General features: G+C 48.2%; 1 protein-coding gene across 1 annotated transcript in view; it reads right to left on the reverse strand.

Moving 5' to 3' along the window:
- Window positions 1–455: 455 nt before the first annotated feature.
- Window positions 456–25,862, reverse strand: part of pkhd1l1.1 (PKHD1 like 1, tandem duplicate 1) — a 53,164-nt gene continuing 27,757 nt past the window's right edge. Inside the window, exons 41-78 of the mRNA XM_035429698.1 lie at window positions 25,639–25,788; window positions 24,898–25,072; window positions 24,379–24,535; window positions 23,893–24,049; window positions 23,412–23,491; window positions 23,173–23,302; window positions 22,400–22,529; window positions 21,810–22,051; window positions 21,193–21,329; window positions 19,715–20,744; window positions 18,952–19,143; window positions 18,283–18,434; window positions 17,265–17,424; window positions 16,234–16,405; window positions 15,298–15,386; window positions 15,015–15,178; window positions 14,468–14,597; window positions 13,925–14,043; window positions 13,247–13,376; window positions 12,696–12,869; window positions 12,142–12,245; window positions 11,787–11,913; window positions 11,466–11,587; window positions 10,973–11,063; window positions 10,574–10,722; window positions 9,617–9,739; window positions 9,387–9,498; window positions 9,104–9,220; window positions 8,737–8,902; window positions 8,279–8,511; window positions 7,431–7,598; window positions 6,882–7,039; window positions 6,188–6,323; window positions 4,946–5,290; window positions 4,219–4,367; window positions 3,078–3,224; window positions 2,176–2,329; window positions 456–1,273 (exon numbers count right to left, since the gene is read on the reverse strand). Of these exons, the coding sequence (XP_035285589.1) occupies window positions 1,020–1,273; window positions 2,176–2,329; window positions 3,078–3,224; window positions 4,219–4,367; window positions 4,946–5,290; window positions 6,188–6,323; window positions 6,882–7,039; window positions 7,431–7,598; window positions 8,279–8,511; window positions 8,737–8,902; window positions 9,104–9,220; window positions 9,387–9,498; window positions 9,617–9,739; window positions 10,574–10,722; window positions 10,973–11,063; window positions 11,466–11,587; window positions 11,787–11,913; window positions 12,142–12,245; window positions 12,696–12,869; window positions 13,247–13,376; window positions 13,925–14,043; window positions 14,468–14,597; window positions 15,015–15,178; window positions 15,298–15,386; window positions 16,234–16,405; window positions 17,265–17,424; window positions 18,283–18,434; window positions 18,952–19,143; window positions 19,715–20,744; window positions 21,193–21,329; window positions 21,810–22,051; window positions 22,400–22,529; window positions 23,173–23,302; window positions 23,412–23,491; window positions 23,893–24,049; window positions 24,379–24,535; window positions 24,898–25,072; window positions 25,639–25,788 (6,725 nt within the window). The 3' untranslated portion in view covers window positions 456–1,019. The remainder of the gene's footprint in view (window positions 1,274–2,175; window positions 2,330–3,077; window positions 3,225–4,218; window positions 4,368–4,945; window positions 5,291–6,187; window positions 6,324–6,881; window positions 7,040–7,430; window positions 7,599–8,278; window positions 8,512–8,736; window positions 8,903–9,103; window positions 9,221–9,386; window positions 9,499–9,616; window positions 9,740–10,573; window positions 10,723–10,972; window positions 11,064–11,465; window positions 11,588–11,786; window positions 11,914–12,141; window positions 12,246–12,695; window positions 12,870–13,246; window positions 13,377–13,924; window positions 14,044–14,467; window positions 14,598–15,014; window positions 15,179–15,297; window positions 15,387–16,233; window positions 16,406–17,264; window positions 17,425–18,282; window positions 18,435–18,951; window positions 19,144–19,714; window positions 20,745–21,192; window positions 21,330–21,809; window positions 22,052–22,399; window positions 22,530–23,172; window positions 23,303–23,411; window positions 23,492–23,892; window positions 24,050–24,378; window positions 24,536–24,897; window positions 25,073–25,638; window positions 25,789–25,862) is intronic.

Here is a 25,862-nt window from a genome sequence, read left to right on the forward strand (position 1 = left end):
CTCTTACCTCCTGAGCCATGTCGCCCGGAACACCTGCCTCGCACTCCAGGGTCCCCGAGTCCCAGTCTGGGAACCCGTCGTGTTTTAGGGACGAAGTGTCCCGTTTCAGGGCGTTTCGCTCGAGGCCTAATTCCACGCACAAAACCAAGGCGCACGCAGTGCCTTTGGAAAGTGTTCAGACCCCTTCACTTTTTCCACATTTTGTCACGTTACGGCCTTATTGTCAAAATTGATTAAATTTGTTTTTGTTCTCATCAATCTACACACAATACCCCATAATGACAAAGTGGAAAAAAAACAGGTTTCTAGAAATTTTAGCACATTTATTAAAAATAAAAAAACTGAAAAATCGGGCTGCAACGTGATAAAATGTGGGAAAAGTGAAGGTGTCTGAATACTGTATATGCATTGTTTCTGGGCAGGCAAAAAAAAAGAAACAAAAGAGATGAAAAAAGTACGTTCATAGGTCATTTATTCAGCTAAAAACTTTCAAAACAAATTAAACGTAAAAGGGCTACAGCAACAGCAATCACAAAGTCCACCAGTAATCAAGACCTGACTAAAGTTTTTTTTTTTAAATCACAGTAAGTGCCAATAGGTAGTTTTAGATACAGATTATTTATCACAGGTTATATGTTATATATGAGGGTTACCTTAACAGAGGTGAATGCACACTTTTCACAGAACATTCTAATTCAGTGCGCTCTACAGCCAAAAATAATTTGTGCACATTTCCTGTAGTTCAGAAGGACAATATTTTCTTCATGAAAGGTCACTGTTCAGAATCAACTTTTCCCTTCCCCCAAATTAAATCCCAATTACTCTGATTACATTCACAAAAGAGTACAGAACCGAAGAATAACACAATAGATACCTCATTTGACACAAAACACATTCCCCATTCTCCATAGCAGCAAAAGGTAAATACTCCGAAAAAAATAACATGATTTTACCCTTCCGTATGGTTACGTCATAATTTTTCCGGGTACAGCACACACACCTTTCACTCGAGCCGTTCCCTAAAATCCTAAAAGCACGAGGCTCAGAGAGAGAAGGAGCGCGAACAAGTACAGCGTGCTGGACCTGACTGGGGCCACAGAGTCAAAGATGCTGGGAAGCTCTGGGTCTGGCGCCACAGTGGGCTTTGCAGTAGGAGCAGCAGTAGGAGCAGCGGTAGGAGCAGCAGTAGGACCAGTAGTGGCAGCCTTAATGGTGATGCTTCTGGACTGAACTCTCACCGAATTCAAAGTGAAAACCATCGTCATGTTCTCACCTACAAACAGAACAAAAAACACACAAGAGCATGCAGGATTACTGACACGTACTGTACTGTACAGCTCTGCAGAATCACCAGAGAGGTACAGGCAAATAGACCACAGTTTCACTGCTATGGAATTAATGATCAAAGGAAATTACAGAGGGAAATTGTAAAAATTCACTGGAGTTCTGCGAAGTGTGAATGAAACTAAAAGGTACCAGCGTACCAATGAAAGTTTTTTCTATGGGTAAACAAACTATAGTATTATGGCCATTTACTTGGAGTGTGCAAGGCTTTTAATGTATAGGCTCACATCAAGTACCAAGTCACTTATTTCCAGTGAATTTTAATTAGTTGCAAGCTTAAAACGAGTAGCATATGTATGTGAAATGAAGACTAAGACTAATAGATATCATTCTAGAGAGTAGCCCAGCATTCTGATTTCAACTGAGATAAAAAAATATAACAGCATTTACAAATATTTTACATTAATTCAACACGGAGTGCATGGTCATTTTTTCAAAGTCAGACAAACGTATTTGTAAATGTACGTATTTGTAAGTGCATGTGTAAATCAACTGGTTTTGCAGGAAGTGTGTGTGTGTGTGTGGGGGGCGGGGGGGTCTATGGATATGAATATGTTTTTTTCCAAACTGTTGTCTTCCATTTAGAAAAGTGTATCTCGGGACAGGAAATGGAAATTTGCAGAAGCTATAAATGCTGTGATGCATCACATTGGATAAGTGTTTTGCAATTCTCCACGTAAACTGTATTCATCCATATCAAATAAAGATGAAATAAATTCAATGAATAATAATAATTGAAGGAATGAATGAATGAATGAATGAGTGAATTAAAATGGCGGCTCAGTGGCAGGCTGAATGCAGGGCGGGCGGCGCTGGCGGCCGTGTACACACCGGCGGTGCTGATTGACAGGTCGGTGTAGTTGGCCCAGCAGCTCTGGAAGTGCACGGTGGTGTTCCCCTGCAGGCCCTCCAAACTGCTGCTGTCCCAGCCTTTCAGCCCGGCTGTGAGCGTGAGAGAGGTGACCCCAACCGCCACGCAGTTACCCTGCGGGGACACACAAACACAACCGACACACAGTTACCCTGCGGGGACACACACACAACCGACACACAGTTACCCTGCGGGGACACACACACACAACCGACACACAGTTACCCTGCGGACACACACACACACACAACCGACACGCAGTTACCCTGCGGGGACACACACACACACAACCGACACGCAGTTACCCTGCGGGGACACACACACACACCGACACACAGTTACCCTGCGGGGACACACACACACACAATTACCCAGCAGAAACACACACTCAACCCACACACAGTGACCCTGCAGACACCTCTTAAAGGCAGGCAACACCTCATATTGTTAATCTATTTTAAGCTTTACAGCCATTTCTTTAGGCAGTGAAACCAAATATGTTAATTTACACTGAAATAAACTTATGCCTAAGCACTTTTTCTTCACTAAAAGAGGAAGTTAGTGAACATTTGTTTGAACTAAAGCTTTTGTGAGGCATACATTTACATGGGGTCATTTGATCTTTGTGAATGATAACAGCTATGCATGCTACATTTGTAAGCGGCGATTAGCTAAAGGTTTATACACACTGGGCCTACAGTCTGCAGTTTGTCACATTAGCTTCCCCTACATCGAATGCAATGTTATGAACGTGTGACAGAAATGCGGGGTCTGCCAAACAAACACAGGAGCATTGATAACACTGCGCAGCGGACGTGCTAGTCCGCGCGTCCGCGGCGACACGGCCCGTCCTCGTCCTCACCTCTTGGTCCAGGGCGATGAGGCTGGGCTGCTGGAGGAGGGGGCCCGCGAGACCGCTGGACATGGGCTGCACCACCACCTGCAGCCTGGCCACGCTGGACACGAAGCTGGGCGTCGGCTCCTGCCTGGTCTCCTCCGCGTTGGCCACCTGGAGACCACACACAAAAACCCAACACGCCGCGTCGTTACCCCAAACCTGCCCCCTTTACTTACCCCCCCCCCCCCGTAAAGTACTTATTGTACTTTGTGTTATCGTCTTAATTTTGTGGCTTGTACTGCCCCCTAGTTTGATTCAGCATAGGTTAGGTCAGAGTAATGTTCACTGTGTGAACTGGGACTTTGTGCTCTTGGCTATGAAATGAGTATCGTACCTTATCGAACCTGTGCTTTGCAGTTGTTCCAATGACCTTGATACGCACTTCTTTACGTCGCTTTGGATAAAAGTGTCTGCTAAATAAATGCAATGCAAAGTGGATTTCTGGTTTAGTTCTGTCTACAGAACAAGGTGGCAAAGGTGGAAAGAGACACATTCTGCAGTGATATCAGGAAGTTCTACCATAGAAGAAGAGCTGGGTGGTGTAAGACCAGGTTTAGTAGGCACAGTGATAGATCCTCCTAGATAGGCTGAGTAGCCCGTTTCATCATCAAACCTTACACTTTAGTCTATCCATCCTTTATCTACACCTGCCTGTCCCAGCGTGCATTGGGCGAGAGGCAGGAATACACCCTGGACAGGCCGCCAATCTATTGTAGGGGCACACACACCATTCACTCATGGGCAATTTAGAGTCTCCAATTAGCCTACCTGCATGTTTTTGGGACTGTGGGAGGAAACCGGAGTAGCCAGAGGAAACCCACGCGAACAACATGACAACTCCACACAGAAAGGCCCAGTCCGGATTCGAACCCACGAATGTCTTGCTGTGAGGCGACAGTGCTACCCACTGCGCCACCGTACCACCCCACTTTAGTCTAGGATTACCTTAACAGTAGAACACTCATTTCAGTCAGGCGAATGTCAAAAGTAAAAGACCTCACAGCTGCCATACGGACCTCTACCACCAATGGCAGCCTTCCACCTGTAGAGATTTACCCGCATCCCCAGGTAAAAGGCTAAGGGACGTCCTTTGCTGGGGTCTCACCTGGCTCCACCCTGGATCGGTGGGTGGGGGCGTCGGGGGCACGATGCCCACGGAGGACACGTTGAACCCGATGGACTGGCTCAGGTTGCCAGACACTGCCGCCTGCCCCAGGTCGTCCGCTATTTTCCGCAAGGCGCCGAACTCTGCGTCTGAAAAACAGGAACGGCCTTCGTTATTAACCAAAAGATGTCACAACTTGATCATAAATAGTAATGTCCCCCCCTGGTGGAGAATCTGCAGCCTGCTAGACGTGAGTGAGTGAGTGGGTGTGTGAGTGAGTGGGTTGGTTAAAGGCCAGGTCCATGAGGTGCTTTGCATCTAAAAAAACCTGACGCACTTAATTTTGAGTTGGTGTTAAGGCCAAATGTTAAATGTTAAATTCAGGCTGCTGTCAGTGACATCAGACGTCAGTTAGGAGACACTGCTGTTAGTAATCTGGGCATATGAGTGGGCAAATAAGTGGACTGTATGAATGGGTGTATGAGTGGTGTATGACTGCACTGTATGAGTGGGTGTATGAGTGGTGTATGACTGCACTGTATGAGTGGGTGCATTATGGAAAGGTGCATGAGGGGTGTATGATTGGACTGTATGAATGGGTGTATGAGTGGGTGCATTATGGATAGGTGCCTGAGGGGCGTATGACTGGACCGTATGAGTGGGTGCATTATGGATAGGTGCCTGAGGGGTGTATGACTGGACCGTATGAGTAGGCCCTTCCTCTCACCGCTGGTGCTGTTGTCGGTGGTGTTCTGCTGAGGGGGCTGGCTGATCTGCACCTCCACCGTCAGGCCCGTGGACCTCCGCCGGCGGGCGCCGCCCTCGCGGATCACCTTGGTGACGCGGATCATGCTGGGCGGGATCTTCAGGAAGAGCGCCAGGTTCCTCACCAGGTTGTCTCCGTAGAACTCGTCCACGGTCATGGCGGGCAGCTGGAAGGAGATGAAGAGGAGGGGGGAGGTGCGTATCTCCACAGGGGCGGAGCCATGCAGGAGGACGTTCTGCATCTTGTAGGTGCTCTCGTAGTAGTTCGACCCGTGGGCTCCGGAGTCCGGCTGGGGAACGTATTGCCCTGCGACGGAAAATGGTAAATGGACTGCATTTATATAGCGCTTTTATCCAAAGCGCTTTACAATTGATGCCTCTCATTCGCCAGAGCAGTTAGGGGTTAGGTGTCTTGCTCAAGGACACTTCGACACGCCCAGGGTGGGGTTTGAACCGGCAACCCTCCGACTGCCAGACAATCAGTCTTACCTCCTGAGCTATGTCGCAAGGAGGTGACACACTGGACGATTTGCTTTGGACGCACTTAATCGCCGGCTTTAGTTTTAAAATGCCGCTACTCGCTCGTTTGCTTTGCACGCGCCGAGTTGTTCATGTTGTCTTTGCTTAGCCTATCAACGTGCTTTGTTACGCCTGCAAATATGCTATTTGCTGTATATTGTATTGGTCCAATGCTTACATGTGCTATATTGCTTCTTCGTGCAGTTTCTTTGTTAATTTATGTTTTCAGTTTGTAATTTCAAATTTGTCTGCTTATGTTATTTGTTTTTTTTCCCCCATCAAGGACCACTTTGGAAATAAGTTTACTAGTGACACTTTCATGTGTCATTCTCTGGGATCAATCAATCAATCAATCAATCAATCAGAAAGCCCTGCCACAAGGCAGGGAAAATCAAGAGAAATCCTGCACCATTTATCAATATCATTCTTGTTTCAAAATTTACCCATAAAATGTGTTATACATTACATTACAAGTAAGAGCCATACAAAAAAGTAATGATCAAAAAAGTTAGGGAAAGTTTGAAATGTTTAAAGTTTTTTGTAAATAGTTTGAAATGCTTAAAGTTTCTGTAAATAGTTTTAAATACTTACAGTTTTTTGGAAATAGTATGAAACGCTTAATGTGTTATGTAATAAATAGTTTTAAATGCTTAAAGTTTTTTGTAAATAATTTGAAATGCCGCACCGTCAAAAGAAGGCTCCTGGAGGGTGTAGTCCGAATGGGCGCTGTTCCACTGCGCGTTCGTCGGGGCCACCAGCCGGTTGCCAACGTAGACGTCTAGACGCTGAGGTTTGGAGTAGAATATGGCGACCCTGACGGCCTGCAAATAAACATGACCTCTTTAGTCCAAAACAGCCTCAGCTGTATTTTATTAGACACAGTCTGGAACCCCTCTTTTATGGCCTACTTTATATTTATTCCCTGTATTTATTCTTCTGCTGTGGTTTACATAGTTAAATGCTCAGTTAACTGTTAAATCTACTAGTAGAATTTACTCTAAAAGTGCAAATTTCATAACATACACAACATAATTTCGACTTATAATAACACTAGTACACTTGAATTAGCCCTGAGCATTTTAGGTGTGAAGGACCATTCAATAACCTTTCCCTGAAATAAACTGCAAGTGGTGCATCCTCTGACTGCACTGTGACTTGCTTTGAAAGCAGCGGCTGTAGCACTGTCGCACACGCCCCAGTGCCATTAATAGTGTCATGCTAACGTGCTAAAGGGCTGACCTTTGAGCTGTCAGCATTGAGCAGCATTAGCTGTAGCTTCTGACTGTACTGTGACTTGGTTTAAAAGTAGCAGCTGTAACACTGTAGCACACGCCCCCTGTGCCATTAATAGTGTCGTGCTAACGTGCTAAAAGGCCTACCCTTGAGCTGTTGGCATTGAGCAGCATTAGCCGTAGCTTCTGAGGGGTCACGCTGCTGAAGTAGATGTCGAAGGACTTGTTGGTGGCGACGATGCTGTGGAAGAGAGACACCCTCTTCTGGCACGTGTACCCAGCGCACCAGCCGTGGTCCTGGGGACCTGCGTCAAATTAACACAAGGAAGCACGTCTGGTTTAATCCAACATGCTGGAAAAACAAGATCTTTATTCTCCACAGATAAGCATCTTCATTTGAAAATGAAGATATTTTCTTCTTATCCACAAAGTGTTGCAACAACATTTATAAACTGGGCCATTACATCAAGCAACTGCTTGCAACTACTACACTGTAGTGAAAATGCAATAACATGACCACAGTGAAATATCTGTATCTTGTAGTGACCATACAGTTATGTAAATATTTACCAAAGAGAAACACTTAAAAGATGTTTAAAAGGGAGCAAGCGATTGAAAAATGAGACAAGCTTTCCTGATAAAAATGCTACGTTGGTGTTTAATTTTAAACGAAGCCGCGAGGCATGGAGGCCATACCGTTCAGCAGGTCAACGTAGCCGTCTCCCAGCACCGCCACTGGGGACAGTCGCCTGGTCTCGGTGTCCGCGTCCAGGCTCTCCATGACCAGCATCTCGTAGTTCAGGCCAAAGCACTTGTAGCTCTGCCATGGGGCCATATATGTGCATCTGGAGTCCCGGATTATCCCTTAAAAAAAACAAAAGAAAAAACAAATACATTAACCCTTTGAGGTGTGAGGTCACACATACGAGATTAGAATGTTCTTAACTGAATAGTCGCTACTGGTAATTGAAAGCAATGGAGTTCCAGAACACTGACTTTCAATTTTAAAATAACGTCCCCAAAAAAACCTACTCTTCAAAGGGTTGAACACTATTATTACACCTGCATGACAAATGTAAAACAGAAATGTATGAGGATTGAACACTAATTCCAAATTGTGACTGGAACAATCTTTATATAATTCAAATTCAAGGCTTCTTGAACTTTCATAGCTACCATATGAAGGTGTATCTGAATTTTACTGACAATATATCAGAACTGCTGACCAGCTGCTTACACACGTCTCACTACTGGAGTCAGGCAACAGTTACTGTATTTGCTACATTTTCGTTTTTTAACTGGCTAATAAAATTTAAAGTAATAAGCAACAGTTCAGCCCTAGGTCTGTTTAAGAAATATGAATGGCAATAGACGTATGAACAGAACTTGGCAGACTGGTTGTGCCGAGTGTCTCCTATATTGAGGAAACTGGGACCTGTTAAACTGTTCTGGATAACACTACGATGTTGAACTGCTTCCAGAAATTAGTGTAAAAACACATCTGCTGGATTAACAAGTGCCGAAACAGTTAAAATGGCGCCCACCTTTTTTGGGGGCGATCTTGTTGACCGGGATGCGGCTGCCGTTGAGGTAGGTGAGCATGACTTTGGGGATCCTGTAGTCTCCCACGCCCCTCCGGCTGTCCCCGTCCCACTCGAACTCTGACTGGGGCAACACCGCGCCCACGGAGCCCAGGAAGGAGCCATCCAGGTCCTTGAGCAGGGACTTCTTCTTGGCGTCGCAGTCCATGTCCACGCAGTCCGAGGGGTTGGCCTTACTGCGAGAGGAACACACACACGGGCCACCGCCATTTTCATTCCACCGCCTCACTCACGACAAGTGAGTAGATAAACGCGGCCTACTCTGGGACAGACCACGGCCTGCAGAGAAAGACCTGCGATTGGCCCCAATGATTTAGTAGTGTCTGCTCTGAAAAATAAATAAATAAATAAACAAATAAATCGAATACATTAGACAAAATCAGAAATAACGAATTCCTCACCTCACGTCCGCTCTGTGGATGTGCACCTTGGCGCTCTCGGTGCTGTCCACCAGCGTCAGGCGCTCCACGTGAACGGGGTGCTGCAGGTCCTCGTTTTGGGGATTGGTCATGAACATCACGTTCGTCTGCCCCGAGCACACGCTCTTGAACCCCACGAATGTGGTGTCTAGAAAAGAAGACGTGAAACACGCACAGAACCCCTCTTCACTTCCGGAGATTTGCAAACGACTTCAATATCGTTTAATGAAAGGACCCTGCACAAATCAAACGCCTGGGACCTTTTGGTGCTCGGTAAATAAAATAATTTTGCTTTCGCAGAATGACTAAATCCTCCACGGATGTCGACCGAAATAACGACGGCCCTCACCAGTCACGGTCATGAGTCCGCTGATGGCGGTGTAGCTCATCAGTTCGGCGTTGGGTTTGGTCGGCGCGTGATTGTGGCCCGACGCGAAGGTCGGCCAGCAAATCCCGCTCCGTCCCCCTGTCGCGCGCGCGCAGAGGAAAAAAAAACACACAACAAAACATCCGTTACACACTCCCGTCACGGGATCCGAACCCCCGAAGAGCGCGATGTCTCTGGCCAGCGTATCCCCCCCCCAAAACCCAGTCATTCTGCTAGCACTGCGAACGTATCGGAGACCGGTTACCGTTGGGAGGCCTGGTGGCTCTGTGCCAGCTGCTGAGGCGGACGTTGGCGTTGCTGGACGAGATGCCCTGGGAGCAGTTGAATTCGGGGCTGCTGCCCACGATCAGAGCGTCCTGAAAGAGACGGAGAGGCGAGAGCGATGGTCTGAGACGCGCCAGAGAGAGAGAGAGAGCGGAGCGGAGCGGACGGAGGGGACGGAGGGGACGGACGCGCCCCGGCCGGCTCACCCACCTTGACGAGGACCGTTTTGTTGGAGTACTGGTGCGACAGGGCCGGGGGCGTGAAGACGATGGACAGGACGCCCATTCCGTTGTCGATCAGGCTGACGTTGCGGACCTGGACGCTCATGGTCACCTGCGGGAAACACTGAACTTTAGGAGCTGTGGATTCGGGAAAAAACAACCCAGCCCCAGCGTTCTTGAGTGACGGTGATCATCCGGCTCACTCCCCTACTGCCACACCATGCCATGCAGTGCCCACAGTAACATCCCTTAGCCCTATAATTTACCCATATCACACCATGCCATGCAGTGCCCACAGTAACATCCCTTAGCCCTATAATTTACCCATATCACACCATGCCATGCAGTGCCCACAGTAACATCCCTTAGCCCTATAATTTACCCATATCACACCATGCCATGCAGTGCCTACAGTAACATCCCTTAGCCCTATAATTTACCCATATCACACCATGCCATGCAGTGCCTACAGTAACATCCCTTAGCCCTATAATTTACCCATATTACACCATGCCATGTAGTGCCCACAGTAGCATCCCTTAGCCGTATAATTTACCCATATCACACCATGCTTGTCCAATTAATTCCAACCCCGTTCACCTTTAGTATACAATACAAGCCTACAGTACCATGGAATATTTTCCTCATATACAACATAATGTTTATGCCTCTTACTACAAAGCACCATACTAGAGAAATTCAAATACTTTTCAAAAATGACAGATCAGGTAGTATAATGGGTAAGGAACTAGTCTTGTAACCTAAAGGTCACGGGTTCGATTCCTAGTTAGGACACTGCCCTTGTACCCTTGAAGGTGCTTAACCTGCACTGCGTCAGTATATATCCAGCTGTATAAACGGATGCGATGCAATGTATTTTCAGGGTGCTCGGCCACTGGGAGACGGGGCCTTCCCCGAACGCGGCGAGATCACCGAACGCCGTTACCTGGAAGTAGATTCCGTAGTCGAAGCACCTCCAGATGGTGAAGCCCTGGATGAGGGTGCACCGGGGCAGCCCGTCTTTGTTCATGAATATGCCGTACAGACCCCCGTGCGCTTCGTTCTGGTACCACGGGTCCGCCGGATTCCACGTTCCTGCAATCGCAAGCCTCGTGAACGACGGACATCTTAAAAAATAAACTATAGACTTAAAAAAAAAAAACCCTATGGTGGAGGTCAAACAAAGGTCAACCTCGGTAGCAGGTGTTCCACCGAAGTACGCCAAACTTGACCGCTTCCATTTTTTCACGTTAAGGACGAAGCCCTCAGGGCTATTTTAGCGGGAGGAGTCACGGCGCTTTCAGAATGTTAAGCAGCAGAGCGGCGTGTCGCGTGAGAGACTCACCTGGGCAAGGTTCTCCGTTGATGCGGTACGCCGCCCTCTCGAACCCTGCCACGATGTTGTCCTGCAGCACTGCGTTCTGTCCCTCGTTCACCTGCGGCAATGTGGACGACGACGGCATTTTAGAATTTTAACTTGCACGACGGCTGAGTAGGTTTCTTGCAACATTTTGTTTTCCCAGTCAGTGAACTCCACTGCTTTCAATTACCAGCAGCTGTTCTTACATCAGCATTAGAATGTTGAGGACATTCTGAACGCATATTTGTGACCTCACACCTTAAAGGGTTAAGCAGTCTCCCCTCAGCCCTCTGCTCTGAAGCACGTCGTGATTACAAAAGGTGTACAAATGATAACACTGCTACCCTGGGCACAGTCTTAGTACTGTCTCATAATGCTCCATTGTTACACGGTCAAGCAATGTTTTAGAGGGAATTTACACGTGGTACAAAAGAGGGCAAACAGAGGGCTGCTACAGAACATTCCGGTAGCCACTGACTTCAATGGCGGCGTTCCAGTCGAAGTTGAAGGTCTCCTCTCTGCCCTGGTAGGATCCCGGCCACAGGGACATCGTCACTAGGTTTCTCCGCACTTTGTTGTTCATGCCCCAAACTCTGATCCCTGCGAACGGAGCGAAATGCCAAGATTCTCGCATCATAAGAGTACAAAACAGCTGCCGACTTCGCTTTAACCTCTTTAAGCTCACAGAATCTTCCCTAAGCACCTGAGAATTTTCACCGTTTTGTCGACATTCGTTTAAATGTTAACGGGAAAATAACTTCCCCTTTTTTTTTGCGCCGTGAAGGAAACGTTAAGCTACCTTCGCCGACGGTGAAGTAGATGACGTTGTCATCCACGCTCAGGCCGTTTGTCCCGAAGACGCCAATGGCGGGAGAGAAACCGTGGTGGAAAGCACAGCCTTGAACGTAGGACTCGTTGTTGGAAATCTTAAGAGGAAGAAGGATATAAACCATTCGTTCTCTAGAGCACACAATCTGTCTTTTGAACCGCACGTCCTCACCATTAAAGCATTTTTAAAATACAAACAGTTTGAGATATTGGCATTGAGCCAACAGCATTGATTCAACAGTGATTTTTTAAAATTAAGCATTCAAACACATGGTCACATGCACGTTTTCACATCACCAGTAGAGGGCAGTGTATACAGTACTCACGTCACCCAGATCCAGGAAAGCCAGGGAGTAGCGCGGATCATAAAAATCCCGGTAGCCTTCCTGGCCCGTGTGATAGAACTCAACATTTCTGATCTGCGCACTTCCTGAGGTCAACACAGAAAACGCAAGAAGAAGATCTTATCTTAATAAAGAAATACATTATTAACAGGAATTTAATCTTTAATCTAAATTGTCACATGCTGGGCAACACCACTGGGAGGGATATATTTGCAGGACACCGGCATTTTATTTGCCAATAGAGTGAAAGAGAAAGTGAGTTTTTTTAAACAAGCAAATAAATAAATGATGACCTTCACCTTTTTTCCCCTCAATGGTCCCTGGCACAAATAATCCACTTATGACCAAACAGAACAGAAGAATACAATATAATATCCTTTTTGATCCACTCTGGTGAAATTCACTTTTTCACTTTTCCACCAGATGCAGATACATATTTTAAAGTAGGAAGAAAAACAGTAGCTTGATTATGAATCATACATAATAATTATATGAATCAATAACAATGATTATAATTCATTATAACTCAACTGTACCTCTGTATGTTCCTCCTCCAGATGAGAATGTGCCCACTAGCACTCTGGCTCCAAAGGACTCCCTGTACAGGTCCGGGTAGTCCTCCCCAATGATCTTGATGTTCCTGCTCAGCAGCCCAACGTCCGCCGACAGCCTGTAGGTCCTCGCAGTGCCCTGGACACTGTGGGTCTCCCCTGAGGGCAGGACAGAGAGAGTGAGAGAGAGAGAGAGAGAGAGAGAGAGAGAGAGAGATTTACTTCTGTTGCTGTTGATGCTGTAATTGTTATATATTGTTACATTTATAATTATTATTTTTTTAATATTATTATTATTTTACATATTATATTGTATATGTATGCTTTGGCAATAATTGCATTTGTATTTCATGCCAATAAAGCAACTTAAATTGAAACTGAGTGAAAGAGCGGGAGAGAAAGTGAGAGAGAGAGAGAGAGAGAGAAAGAAAAAGGTAGAGAGAGGTCTCAAGGTCATTCAAGGTCATGGGGCCTTCTCGGTTTCCAATGCCATTGGCCCAGAGCTGGTCGTCGCGGCGACGTTCCGAGGGACTGACCGATGTGGGTGTGGGACAGAGACTGGTTGAGGGTCAGGGTACGCCTGTCCGTCGACACGGCCGCGATCTTCCGAGTTTCCGTCTCCCAGGGGTCGTAGCTGGTGGTCGATATCACGACGTCATCCCCCACCTACAGCGGAGTGTGCGCGCACAAGAGAGAGAAATCGAGCGTTAGCGTTCACGGGTTCAAGGAACGCTCGCGCTTTTAAGATAAATTAAATTCCTTACGTCAAATTGGTTTGTGTTCCACAGTATGACATCTACAGAACCAGCAACCCAGACGTGGGTCAAATACGCATTTGTTTTGGATTCAAAAACTTTTCTACGCTTTACTGATCTTGTCTGGTGTATTGGAACCAATGAAATACTCTCAAAAAGTGCAAACCCCGCCTTCTGGTCATATTGGCTCGCTCAATTACACCAGGCAAGATCAATAGAACACAGAAAAGAATTTGAATCCAAAGTAAATATGTATTTGACCCAGGTCTGCCAACAACACATCTTTACTAACAGTACGTAGTTATAGTTACATTACCACTTACTGCTTGTGACTTAGATAATACAGATGTATTTGACAGCACAGTCATGATTAACAGAGAGCAGTGCTGTGGGTGACATCACACAGTAATGTGATGTAGTTCCTGTGGTAGTGTACATGGTTGATATCTCGGTAATGACCTGCCAGTCCACGGTCTCCTGCAGGGACAGAGTGGTGGATCCAGCTGCAGCCGTGCTGCGCAGTTTGGTGCGGTATATACTGTGAGGCATCCCGTAGAGATCCAGCAAACCGAACACACCTGCAATACAGCGCACAGCAAGCTTTCAGCACAAACGTCTATCACCGCAGCAGGAGCTGAATGTGGCTAACGGGCTAACATGGCTTACCGAGCGCCTTCGCTCCCTGAATGTGGCTAACGGGCTAACGTGGCTTACCGAGCGCCTTCGCTCCCTGAATGTGGCTAACGGGCTAACATGGCTTACCGAGCGCCTTCGCTCCCTGAATGTGGCTAATGGGCTAACATGGCTTACCGAGCGCCTTCGCTCCCTGAATGTGGCTAACGGGCTAACATGGCTTACCGAGCGCCTTCGCTCCCTGAATGTGGCTAACGGGCTAACATGGCTTACCGAGCACCTTCGCTTCCTGAACGTGGCTAACGGGCTAACATGGCTTACCGAGCGCCTTCGCTCCCTGAACGTGGCTAACGGGCTAACATGGCTTACCGAGCACCTTCGCTCCCTGGTTGGGCCCGGACGGCAAAGGCCAGTCTGGGGTGAAGTGGTTTCCCCGGAGAACAATGCGCAGGTCGCCTCTGAAAGGCTCATCTGGCCATCCCGCGATTAGCCTTCCGCCCTGTTAGGACATATTCGATTCACACACAACTCAGTTTCATTTATATAGTGCTTTTTACAGAGACACTGTCACAAAGACGAGTTACACTGGAAGCACACAAAAGAAAATCGGGCAAAAAAAAAAACAGAACCACCGAAAAGAGAGAAATTGAGGTCAAATAAACCGCCAGTGGGAAGGAAAAAATTCCCCGATGGGAAGAAATATTGGGAGGAACAGGACTATAGAGGGAGAGCCCATCCCCCACTGGCAGGCCTGGTGTAAATGCTGGTAAAACGGCTGCCCAAGTAGAGAGATGTATAGTAGTAACATAGGGGCTGAACCAAAACCTCAAAGCTACAGGTCCCATCAGCACAATGTGGTTAGTTTAGCAGAAGAATGCCCTGTTTATCAACAGGTAAATGGACGCGCGTGATTGACCTGAACGGAGATGTACGTTGCGTTCACAGTGATTCTTCTGTATTGGAGAGCGCTTCCGGCAGTCGATGCGGACGTCTTATTCATGGTGTCTGGGATTTCCAGGACTCCAAGGACCGTAACCCTTCCCAGGGAGGGAATGGCGATATCCATAACAAGCCAAACCCCTACCGAAATCAACAAAGCGGGTTCACCGACGTCAGTTACAACGGCCAACTGCACTTACATTTACAAACATGGCTTACAGAGGGAACAGAACAGAACAGAACAGAACACTCCTCGTTACCTATAGGAACCACCACGTCCGATCCTTCTACTGGTACTTTAAAGTTATTTTCGGGGGACGACTTCCAGAAAGTCTCATTGGACCAATACCTAGAAGCAAAATGAAGGGGAAAAAAATCAGTCTTCACCTTTTTCTACAAACATACAGTTGAAACCACTGAATGCAGAGGTCGTTTAATTGCACTAATTGTGCACAAATGGGTTAATTACTTTATAATAATTTAATATACTTTTATTTTATTATTGTAATTTTATATTTTATATCATTTTAGCTCATATCTGAATAAAAAGTGGAACCCTGTTCGTCATCTCGTAGATGAGATGATTCTTCTTCTGTTTTCTGTCAGGTATGATCTCAACAGGCCCGGTGATTGTGTGCGCTGGCATGCTGTAGTACAGTGGCATTCATTCAAATTTAACAGTCAGAAAAGGCGGGGCTCGGCATTGCCACTTGCCACCCGCCCAGACAGTTTTTCTCAGAGCTCTGGGCCGGTCATTTTAGGATTTTAGTGGCCCGCTTTCCCAGTGGGTAAAGAAAAACCCAGAATACTTTTTTTTTTTTTTACTGTGAAATGATATGACAGTATAACTATCTAACTATCAGTATAACTATGCTAAACTACAACTGCTTTCTTTGTGATTAAGCATGCAGAATGCTGGCAATTTGTTCAGCAAATTGGTTTTGTTCATAAGCAGTTGAAAAAATTTGAATACAAAAAGTTAAATGAAACGAAATTGCGCATTACCAGCTATTTGTGTCTGACTTATAATTTAGACACGCCTGAATGGGAACACTGGATTGGCAGCATCGAAGCCTGGTGATTTTGAACGGGACGGCAGTTTCAGCATGCAGGCCACTAACACCACTGTGAAAACCACTGGCCCTGATGGACAGTGGGAAATTGACCTGATTGTGAACCCCAAAAATGTAACCCACGAGTGGTCCGCCGGTCTTCGGGACGGGACGGGCGGCAGGGTGGCTGGCGGGGGCGGGGGTGGCGGGATGCAGCCCTCGTAGAAGCAGCGGTACACCTGGAAGTCCACGCCCACGTCCACCTGGGCAGGGTCCACGCTGGAACGCCTCCTCCTCTGGGTCTGCTTCCCGGACACTGTCGGACGGAGGGGGAGTCCGCAGCCAATGAGACGGCAGCATTAAGAGCGCCGCGCTGCCACTGACACACATCCCTCACACGAAGAGCGCGCACAGCCTTTTCACATGAGATTTTTAACATTTTCACGTTAACAAAAATGTAAATACATTTTTACCCTTTCGCATGTGAACTTAACCTTTTTATCTTCCCAATCCGCCTTGAATTAAAATATGTTAACAAAAATGTAAATAAATTTGTACCTTTTCATTTGTGAATTATGCATTTTCATGTGGTCAGATTTTTCCACATATGAAAAGAAAATTGGTCACATGACATCATGTGAAATTAGCTTCTTCACATGTGAGTCACATTTATTCACATGTGCCAGGCTTTTTTCACATGTGAACTACAATTTACACATGTGAATACAAAAAAATGGCACTTTAAATAAATAGCATAGGTTAACTTTTTCTGCTTCTTATGAATGGCATTAATTATATAGTTCAAGAGTACATTTCACTTGTCGGATGTACATGATACGATGATTTTCATATGCTTAGTTTTTTTTTTTGTAAGGGATACTCTTCCCTGACTATGCCTTATTTGCATGTGTGGTTTTTCAAACAAAGACTGATGTTGCAGTGCACAGTACAAGGCTCATAATTAATTTGAATTTGGATGGATGGATGGATGGATGAATTCTGTGACATGCCTGACTCGCCCAGAATAGAAATGACACATCTACTGGATCAGAACATTAAAATAATCATAAAAGATCCTGATGGAAGGACTCAGGGATAAAAGCAACAAAAAAAAGTTAAAACACACAATTGTATAAACACACAAATATAAAAACAAGCCGAAGAGTAGGACTCACCCATGTAATAAACGGTTTTGGAGGTTTCGTTGAAGAACCAGTCCCCGTTCACGTTCGTACTGAAATCCAGGGGTTGCTTGGAGGCATTTCTGTAATCCACTATGCGGAACTTGTCTGGACTCTGGGTCAGGTTGTGGTTGACAATGACGTAGTCTTGTTGCTGAGAGGTAGGGGGATAATAGTCAAAATTAAACTATCGGCATACGACACTTTTGGCTATGGGTCATTTGTGGATACATTTTTTACATGATAATATATGACTACATTGAGAACAACTAGACTCATGGTGTAACACGAATGCCGGTGTCTACTAACCGGAAAGCAGTTTTGCAAAATCAGCTCAATAGACTAAGTGTCTACCAGGGATGTTCTAGCCCAGAAGAGCTGCTTCATTGTCATTGGCCATCTCCGTGGCCGAGATTCGTTTCTGGGGTGTTGCTGATTGAATTGCTTTCATAATCATTCATTCATGGCCATGTGTGAAATTATTACAGTAGAATGTGGATCAATTTTAACTTGTCTAAGTGAATTGTAATGGGCAAGGAGTTGGTCTTGTAACCCAAAGGTCGCAGGTTCAATTCACCAGTAGGCCACTGCTGTTGTACCCTTGAGCAAGGTACTTAACTCAGGGCATTGCTTCAGCATACATCCAGCTGTATAAATGGATCCAATGTAAATGCTATGTGTAAGTTGCTCTGGATAAGAGCATCTGCTAAATGCCTGTAATGTAATGTAATATTTGATATGCGCTTCATAAATTCCCTTAAATTTGAATTGATTCCCACATTAACTATTAATACTGCAGATACTCCAAGTTATTGGACCAATATATAAATATGAAAAAAAATTTTACACCGCCATTACGGGGGGGGGGGGGTGACTTTGCACAGTCACTACCTGTCATATTTTAGTGTAAATAAATATGAAAAATCACACGGTACACACATTGCTTTAGAATTCTTGGTTCTGGTGTGCATGGGTTATCACATGAACCCTTTGAAACAGGAGATTCACCTACCTTGAATCCATAAAACTTGGCAGTGTAGGAAATGTTTGTGATGTGATCCACATGGTCAAAATACCAGTTGTAGGTTTTTTTAGAAGGAATCAGTGCCATCCAGCCATACTTGTGGGTCATTCTTTTCTTTAAATATGGAACTGCACTGGAGCCTATAGAGAAAATAAGAAAAAAAACACACACCATCATTCAGGGCAAAATGTCTCTGCTCCATCAGTGACAATAATGTGCTGTAGAAAACAACTAACACTTGCATTTGCTTCCAGGTCAAAGTTTGGAAAAGTGTCCAAGTCTGTGTCAAATTTCACGAAGAGTACAAACAGTAGCATCGGCACTAGAAACGTACACGCAATAAATCAGCTAATTCAGGAAAACACCTACTTCTTCAGAAACCTAAAAATATCAAAATTGAGGAAGTTTCTTTACAGTCAGTTTCACAACTGGCAACAGAGAGAGGGCACCTCGAAGAAGCATTATTCCAACACTAATACAAACTATGAGAAAGGGGTAACAGAGTATGAGAAGTGGGTAACAGACTATGAGAAATGGGGTAACAGACTATGAGAAGTGGGTAACAGACTATGAGGAATGGGGTAAGAGACTATGAGAAAGGGTGTAACAGAAGCATGGAGCTAGCCATGGGTCTGGGGTGCACAGACGGTGCCATACCGTGTGAGTTGGTCAGGATGACGTCCTTGGCTTGCAGGGAGGAGGGCGAGGGTCCGTTGAAGGCCAGGCGGTGGAAGTTGACCGTGTGATCGCAGACGAAGCCCGGATAGCCCACGCTCCATGCCGCCCCCTGCGTGCAGTGGGCGGGGTCCAGCAGACGGCTCTGTGGCACCACCTTGTGGTCGGCGTGACCTGCGGGACGCAAACCCAGCGGCTCGGAACACGGCGGGATCGCGGGTGCTCACGCTCAGGAGCACCGTGGCCTAAGCCCAAACTCGGCTCGGTAACCACGCGGTGGGAGCAAAGCTATTGATCGCAAGACTGCGATGCTTTCCGGAGTGGCAGTTGTGATGTTGAGATTTTGGAAAGAGGAGGCATGAATTCAAAATCGTGAGAAGAGAATTTGTGAGAAAAGCAGAAACTGATTGGCTCTGAAATATTGTTGATGTGTCTACACAATCCTTCAGTAAAAGTAGAAATGTGGCCAAAAATACGTTTTTCGGAACGTTTATTGGGAATTGGATATGAGCTTAAGAAACAAAATTTCAGGAATTTGGAAAGCAAGCCCAGGAATTGTTTGGCTCTACAGCCCATGATGTTACACACATACATCAGAGCTCGGAGATAGAGGCTTATGAACCAGATCTAAATAAGACACAGGCTACCGACTGCTCATACAACTCAGGTGGATGGACTTACGTTCTCTAGAGTTTTTTAGGCCAGCCCAGGTAAGAGCGCCGCAGCGAGCCGTAATGGTGATTACCTGTGAGGGAGCCGTCCAGGTCGATCAGCACCACCTCGTGCTCCCACCGGAACCCGGCCTTGTTGGGGGCGTTGAAGTACCGGACCCCGCCGAACCTGCCGCTCCAGCCCCCGCAGAGGTACTCGCACGTCCCGTCTATCCGCGCCACCCCGACGGCGGCGCAGGAGGGCCTGTCGAAGTTGACGAAGGTGGTGGAGAGGACGCTCAAGCCGTCGTCCAGCGGCAGGATGACCCCCCGCGCGGTGCAGTACCCGTCGCCCAGGCCCAGCTCGTCCACGTGCCCCACGACGGTGCAGTTCTTCACCACCGCCCCCACGTCCTCCCCGAAGCCCCGCACGAAGTTGGGGAAGATCCGCTTGGCCTCGATGCCCGCCTTCTCGTTGTTGACCACCAGGAAGTCGGCGAACTGCACCGCCCCCACGTTGACCCACTCCGCCCCCTTCTCGCAGTTCCAGGCGGTCAGGCCGCGGAAGACGGCCGGCTCCGGCCTGCTGGAGCCGCAGCTGCCGCCGCGGACGGGGAAGTACTCCTGGAAGATCCACAGGCCGAACCAGCCCTGCGAGTGCACCGTGTTGTTGTAGAACTCCCCGAGCGGGACCTTCTTCTGGCAGACGCTGGGGTCGAAGGACGGGCCGTCGGGGTTGTCGTGCATGCGGTACCAGAACCCGAAGTGCGTCCCGCCGGCGGCGGCGTTGTGCCGGATGATGTTGTTGGGGTTGGTGACCCAGTAGGCGGCGGGCGTGACGTCGTCGTTCAGCAGGCTGGTGCTCTGCTTGACGAACACGGCCAGGTTGTACTGCAGGATGTTACCCGTCTCGATGCCGTCCTCGATGAAGAAGGCGCCGCCCATGATGTCGTAGATGACGTTCCTCTCCACCAGCAGGTTGTGGGTGTTGTGGATGGTCACCGCTCGGTTGTAGGTCTGGTGGATGGCGCACCCTCGCACGTAGGACTTGTAATGCAGGTCTCCCATCAGGTGCCAGTGGATGGGGTAGCGGCCTAGCTGGAAGGCCTGGCCGGCATGAAAGACCTGGAGGAAGGAGAGACGAACGGGTCGTGACTCGATGGCTTACCGAGCCTTCCGCTGCATCCATCAAGGTGAAGTTCTGAATGACATTTAAAAACCAGAACTGCTGCCATCTCCAACTGCAACCCAGCTTATACGTAACTCAAGCCTGTTGCGAGCACGAGCCCAGTCTGAGCGCTAAAGCAAGATGAGAATGTTCTGGAGTTATTTGAACAAGTAACGGTTGGGTTCCTCTTACTGTAATTATGTTAACAACCAACTGGGTCAATAATCGCAGACAAAGAAGAGAGAGAGAGATCCTCACCAGGGAACAGCTGCCTACGGAGGAGACACCTCCAAAAGCGCTCTGAGACTGCGCTACTGCACCGTAGGGCACCGTTAAAGATAAATGCTAATGGAGGATGGCTTTAATCTTGTAATATTTGAAAAGGTATGAATACGAATGGTTTACCTCCACATGTTCGATTCTTCCTATCGCCAGATTCTCGCTGGGTCTGGGGGCGTGGAACATAATGCAGCCTCCGAACTGATCGCTTCCGATCTCCTCGCCGAACCGGCCCTGGAAGCACGTCTGGGTGGCAAACTCGCCTGGAAGCGGAAAATGAATCAAACCCTCCGAATAAACAGTTTTTTTTTTCATTTGTATAAACGTTTTGAAATGTGAAAAAACAAATCGACTTATTGAATTAAAACAGCGTGCGACAGCGAGACACCAAGAGCAAACTTAGTGTTAAAGGGACATTTCGCTTTGGGGGTAACGCGAGTCTTCTTTTGTGGAGCCGACCCCCACGGTAGTTGCATAGCGCGGACGCTAGCAAGTTTGCGCTTTACAACGATTCGTTTCAGAGGGCTCCCGAAAAAACGAATGGGAGTGCACTGGGACCGTGAGAACCAGGAGGGAAGGGCGATGCCGTTAAGGGACAGCGGCAAGGGACTAGCTGATGTCACTAGCGTTCACGCTGCACAAGTACAACAGGGTAGTCCCCACAGAACGACTCGTGTTCTGCCAAGGAGAAGTATCCCTTCAATGCTGCTGAGCCCTTCGGCATATCACTCGGCAGGCCGCACCTGTGTCGAACCCTTCGGGGCAAGCCTTGATCCTGTCGTTCCACTCGACGTTCTCGGATCCTCGGACCACGACGTTCCGGGTGAGGAGGCCGACCTCGGCTCGCCCCTCGAACACCGTCCCGTCGGGCAGCGTGACGGACACCCCCAGGTGGGTGTACCTCAGGGGCTCCGTCAGGTTGAGAGTCCTTCCGTCCGCCGACACCGCGCGTATCCTCCTCACCTCGTTCTCCCGCTGGCTGTGTCTGCGAGACGTGAATTTGTAAAAAAAAATAAATGAATAAATAAAATGAACCAACCAACCAAAGTACATCATTTCAATATCAGTTCAGACAATTCAGGAAATGGACTGAAACTTTGAAGCATAGGTTTTCTGGAATGTATTTTCAAAATTCCAAGTCGGTGTTCCAGAGCATTGTTTTTAATTATCCGTAGTGATTGTTACACCAGCATTAGGATGTTCAGTTAAGAACATTCTAATCACCTGTTTGTGATCTCACACCTTAATGAACGTAACAACAAAAATAATAACACTACAGAACATCGTAAGTATTTTCGCCATAAATTAACCTAAAGGTGTCCTAAAGACGTACCTGTGACCCGTGGAAGCGATGACGATTTCATCCCCAACGTTCCACGTGACGGACTGCCTCAGGGTCAGCGTGGTGGCTCCGGCAGAGGCCGTCTCGGCCAAGTGCGTCCAGGGAACCGGGACAGGTATGCCTGGGGGACCGCGGGAGATTTAGGGCACCCGTCTCAAAAGAGCACCTCAGAACTTTTCCACCGTTGACTGGACGGACACTTTACTCTGGAGTAGGAAAGCAGCTTCCTAGGCAAGAGCTTCCCCCGCTTTCATAACACACTGGGCCAGGAAGTCTGTGTCAGTAACAACCCGGAGAAACAGCCCTGGCACACAGGGATAAGCAATGCTTTCACCCTGTGCTCCTTACGGAGGTGAGCGCATATATTTAGCATTAAGCAAGAGATGGCTTTAGCGCAATGCTAAAGCTGGGTGCTCAGCTGGGGGGCTAACTGAGTGTCTTGATCAGTGGAGAGTGGTCAGCATCCTTATCCTTACACTCTCAGGGAAATAAGGAATGAAAAAGTGCCTAAAATAAGCTAAAAATGCTTGTCACTGGGGGGCATCCTTTAAATACATAAAACTGTACCCCTGGCCAGTGATACATTATGAATTTGTGCCTTTTTTTTTTGCTTGTTAAAGGTGCTGATCAATTCCCAGAAATAATAGAACATAATAGTACTTCCAGGGTACATTTGGGAAATTTGGTTTTGGTTTCTCCACGGCACCCTTGTATTTGTGTGAGAGTGTAAAAGTGGCGGTTAGGGGGTGGAGCGGGCGCGGTACCGTGCAGGTCCAGAGTGCCCTCCCTGATGCCCAGGGTCTTGGTGCCGTAGATGGGCAGCTCCTGGGAGCGCAGGTGCCCGTGAAGCGTGATGATGGCCTTGTGCCGGAAGGGCGCCGTCTCCGTGCCGACCTGAGGCGGGGAGAGACCGGGAGAGCGCTGTCAGGACGCCCCGCGGCGGAACCGGGAACGGAAACCTTTTTCCCCGAAATCGGCGGCGACGGATCGATCTGTACGGCACCTGGAGGACGCCCCCGTCGGTGATTAGAATGTTCTCCGCCTGCAGTTCGATATCGGCCTCGTCGAACACCAACGTCCCACCTGCACACGCAACGACAAAACAAACATCATTAGTGAGGAATATCAGAGTTTTCTTTATACATGGGGGGGAGGGGGCTTTACAATGATACTTGCGACATAGCTCAGGAGGTAAGAGCGGTTGTCTGGCAGTCGGAGGGTTGCCGGTTCGATCCCCCGCCCTGGGCGTGTCGAAGTGTCCCTGAGCAAGACACCTAACCCCTAATTGCTCCCAACAAGCTGATTGGTACCTTGCACGGCAGCCTTTCACCGTTGGTGTGTGAGTGTGTGTGTGAATGGGTGAATGAGAGGCATCAATTGTAAAGCGCTTTGGATAAAAGCGCTATACAAATGCAGTCCATTTACCATTTACTTATACAGTAAGTATCGCTAATACATACTAACTAGAACAGATTTGAACACACCTTGAATGAGAAGCATCTTTAACACTGGCGTGCTGGTGTCCAGCAGGATGGTTTGACCCTTGGTGACGACGACGAACATCCCGGCCTCGGGGGGCGACAGGCCCCCCCAGGTGTACTTGGAGGACCAGACGTCGATGTAGAAGAAGTCAGCGTTTTTCTGCAGACGAGAGCGCGCAGCACAGGCGAGTCAGCAGGGCGGTACGAAACGCTCAATTGCAAAGTGCAGACGGTTAGTTAACACCGCGTCTGGCGTTAGGCTACATCAGGGGTGTCAAACTGAAGGGCTAAGATGGCTGCCGGTGTATGCCGGCGTTTCTGGTTTTCTTTCGATGGCCAATCTGGGCCTTGGAAACAGTGTGTGTGCGTGTGTGTTTAGTCTGTGATTTAAATGAATCACAAGTGCCGAAACGCGCCAGAAAGCGGCGGACACCGGGGACACTTTGGAGCCTGACACCCCTGAGCTGCGCCAGCGTTGGGTGCACTGACCGCGTTCGCGAAGCCCCTCTCCTTGACGTGGACCCGCACTTCGGCCTCCTGCGACCTGGGCTGGGCGTTGGTGACGCAGACGATGTGGGTGTCGTTGGCGGACTCGACGTCGCACGCGGAGCCGGCTATCGTCACGGCGATCGCGCTGCCGTTTGAGCTGCGGGGGGGGGGGGGGACAGAAGGCGTCGGCATTAGCGTCTGACGGCCGCTCCCCTGGGTTTATATTCGCCATCGCGCTTTGTTAATTCGAGGCATTGAGGAGCACAGGATGATCTAACAGGTCTTAAAAACGTCCCCGGAAGGCATCGCCAGCGTACAGTTACCGGCTCGGCGAGATTCTGCAGGGCCTTTTTAAAAAAATTAAAAAGACAAACAAAAACCCCGTAACCTGAGAAAGACGCGGGGAGGTTTCCGCAAACGGCGTTTGAGCCGCGCTGGTTGCCCGTGAGGAGCCGCGCCCGTCGCCTCCCTCCCCACATTGTGCGGGCGGGGCGTGGCAGGGGCGGGATCGGGAGGTACCTGAAATTGGAGCCCGTTATTGTGAGCCTGGTGCCTCCGGCGGTCCCCCCTCTGCGGGGCGACACCACCGCGATGGCGGGCGTCAGCGCGGACTCGTAGGCGAAGGCGTCGGACAGCGACGCCGAAGCGTTGGACTGCAGAACCTCCACTGCGCAGACCAGCCGCGCCGCAGTGCCTGAAATGGACAGAAACGCATTTTTTTTTAAAATTCCTTTTTCTTCCCCCATTCACTTCGTATTGCTCGCACCAACAAGAATTGTGGATCTTAATTGTCACCGTTGTCAGAGTCTAGTCCTGGAAGGTCGCAGAGTTTTCTGCTTTTGGGTGGTGTTTCAGCTCAAGCGACACGATTAAGCAGCCGATTGGCTGAACAGTCACACACACCTCGTGTTCTCAAGCCCCTAACTGGCCGCTGGACAGGAACCGCAAATAACTGCAGACACACTGCGGCCCTCCAGGACTGGGGCTGGACAACCCCGTTTCACGTCAAGCAGCTGACGTTAGCGTGCGTGTCAGACTATCTTGTTTCTCCTTAATGTATGCTATCATAGTAAAGGCTTTTTATCTGCATTTTGTTCAATGGACTTAAGTGGACTTGATCCTGAGTTTGGTTACACTGTTGTAAGTCGCTCTGGATAAGAGCGTCAGCTAAATGCCTATAATGTAATGTAATGTAATGTGTGAATGCGCAAGTAGCTTTGCGCTTCCCGTTGAGAGCGGACGAGCGCATTTCTCCCTTACCGTTGTTCGGTGGGACCTCGCAGGACAGAAGAGTGGACCGCGACGCCTCCCTCCGCACGGGACACTCCTTCCCGCAGACCAGCACCTGCGCTGAGCGAGGGTCGAACCCGGAGCCGAGCACGCTCAGAACGGAGCCGCCGCCGTAGCCCCCTGCGCAGGCAAAACCGCGCAGATCAGTCGCGCAGGACCGACGACCCGATCGAGCGCCGCTGTGTCATCCAGTG

Source organism: Anguilla anguilla, chromosome 8 (assembly GCF_013347855.1).
Source record: "Anguilla anguilla isolate fAngAng1 chromosome 8, fAngAng1.pri, whole genome shotgun sequence".
In the NCBI taxonomy this organism is placed as follows: domain Eukaryota; kingdom Metazoa; phylum Chordata; class Actinopteri; order Anguilliformes; family Anguillidae; genus Anguilla; species Anguilla anguilla.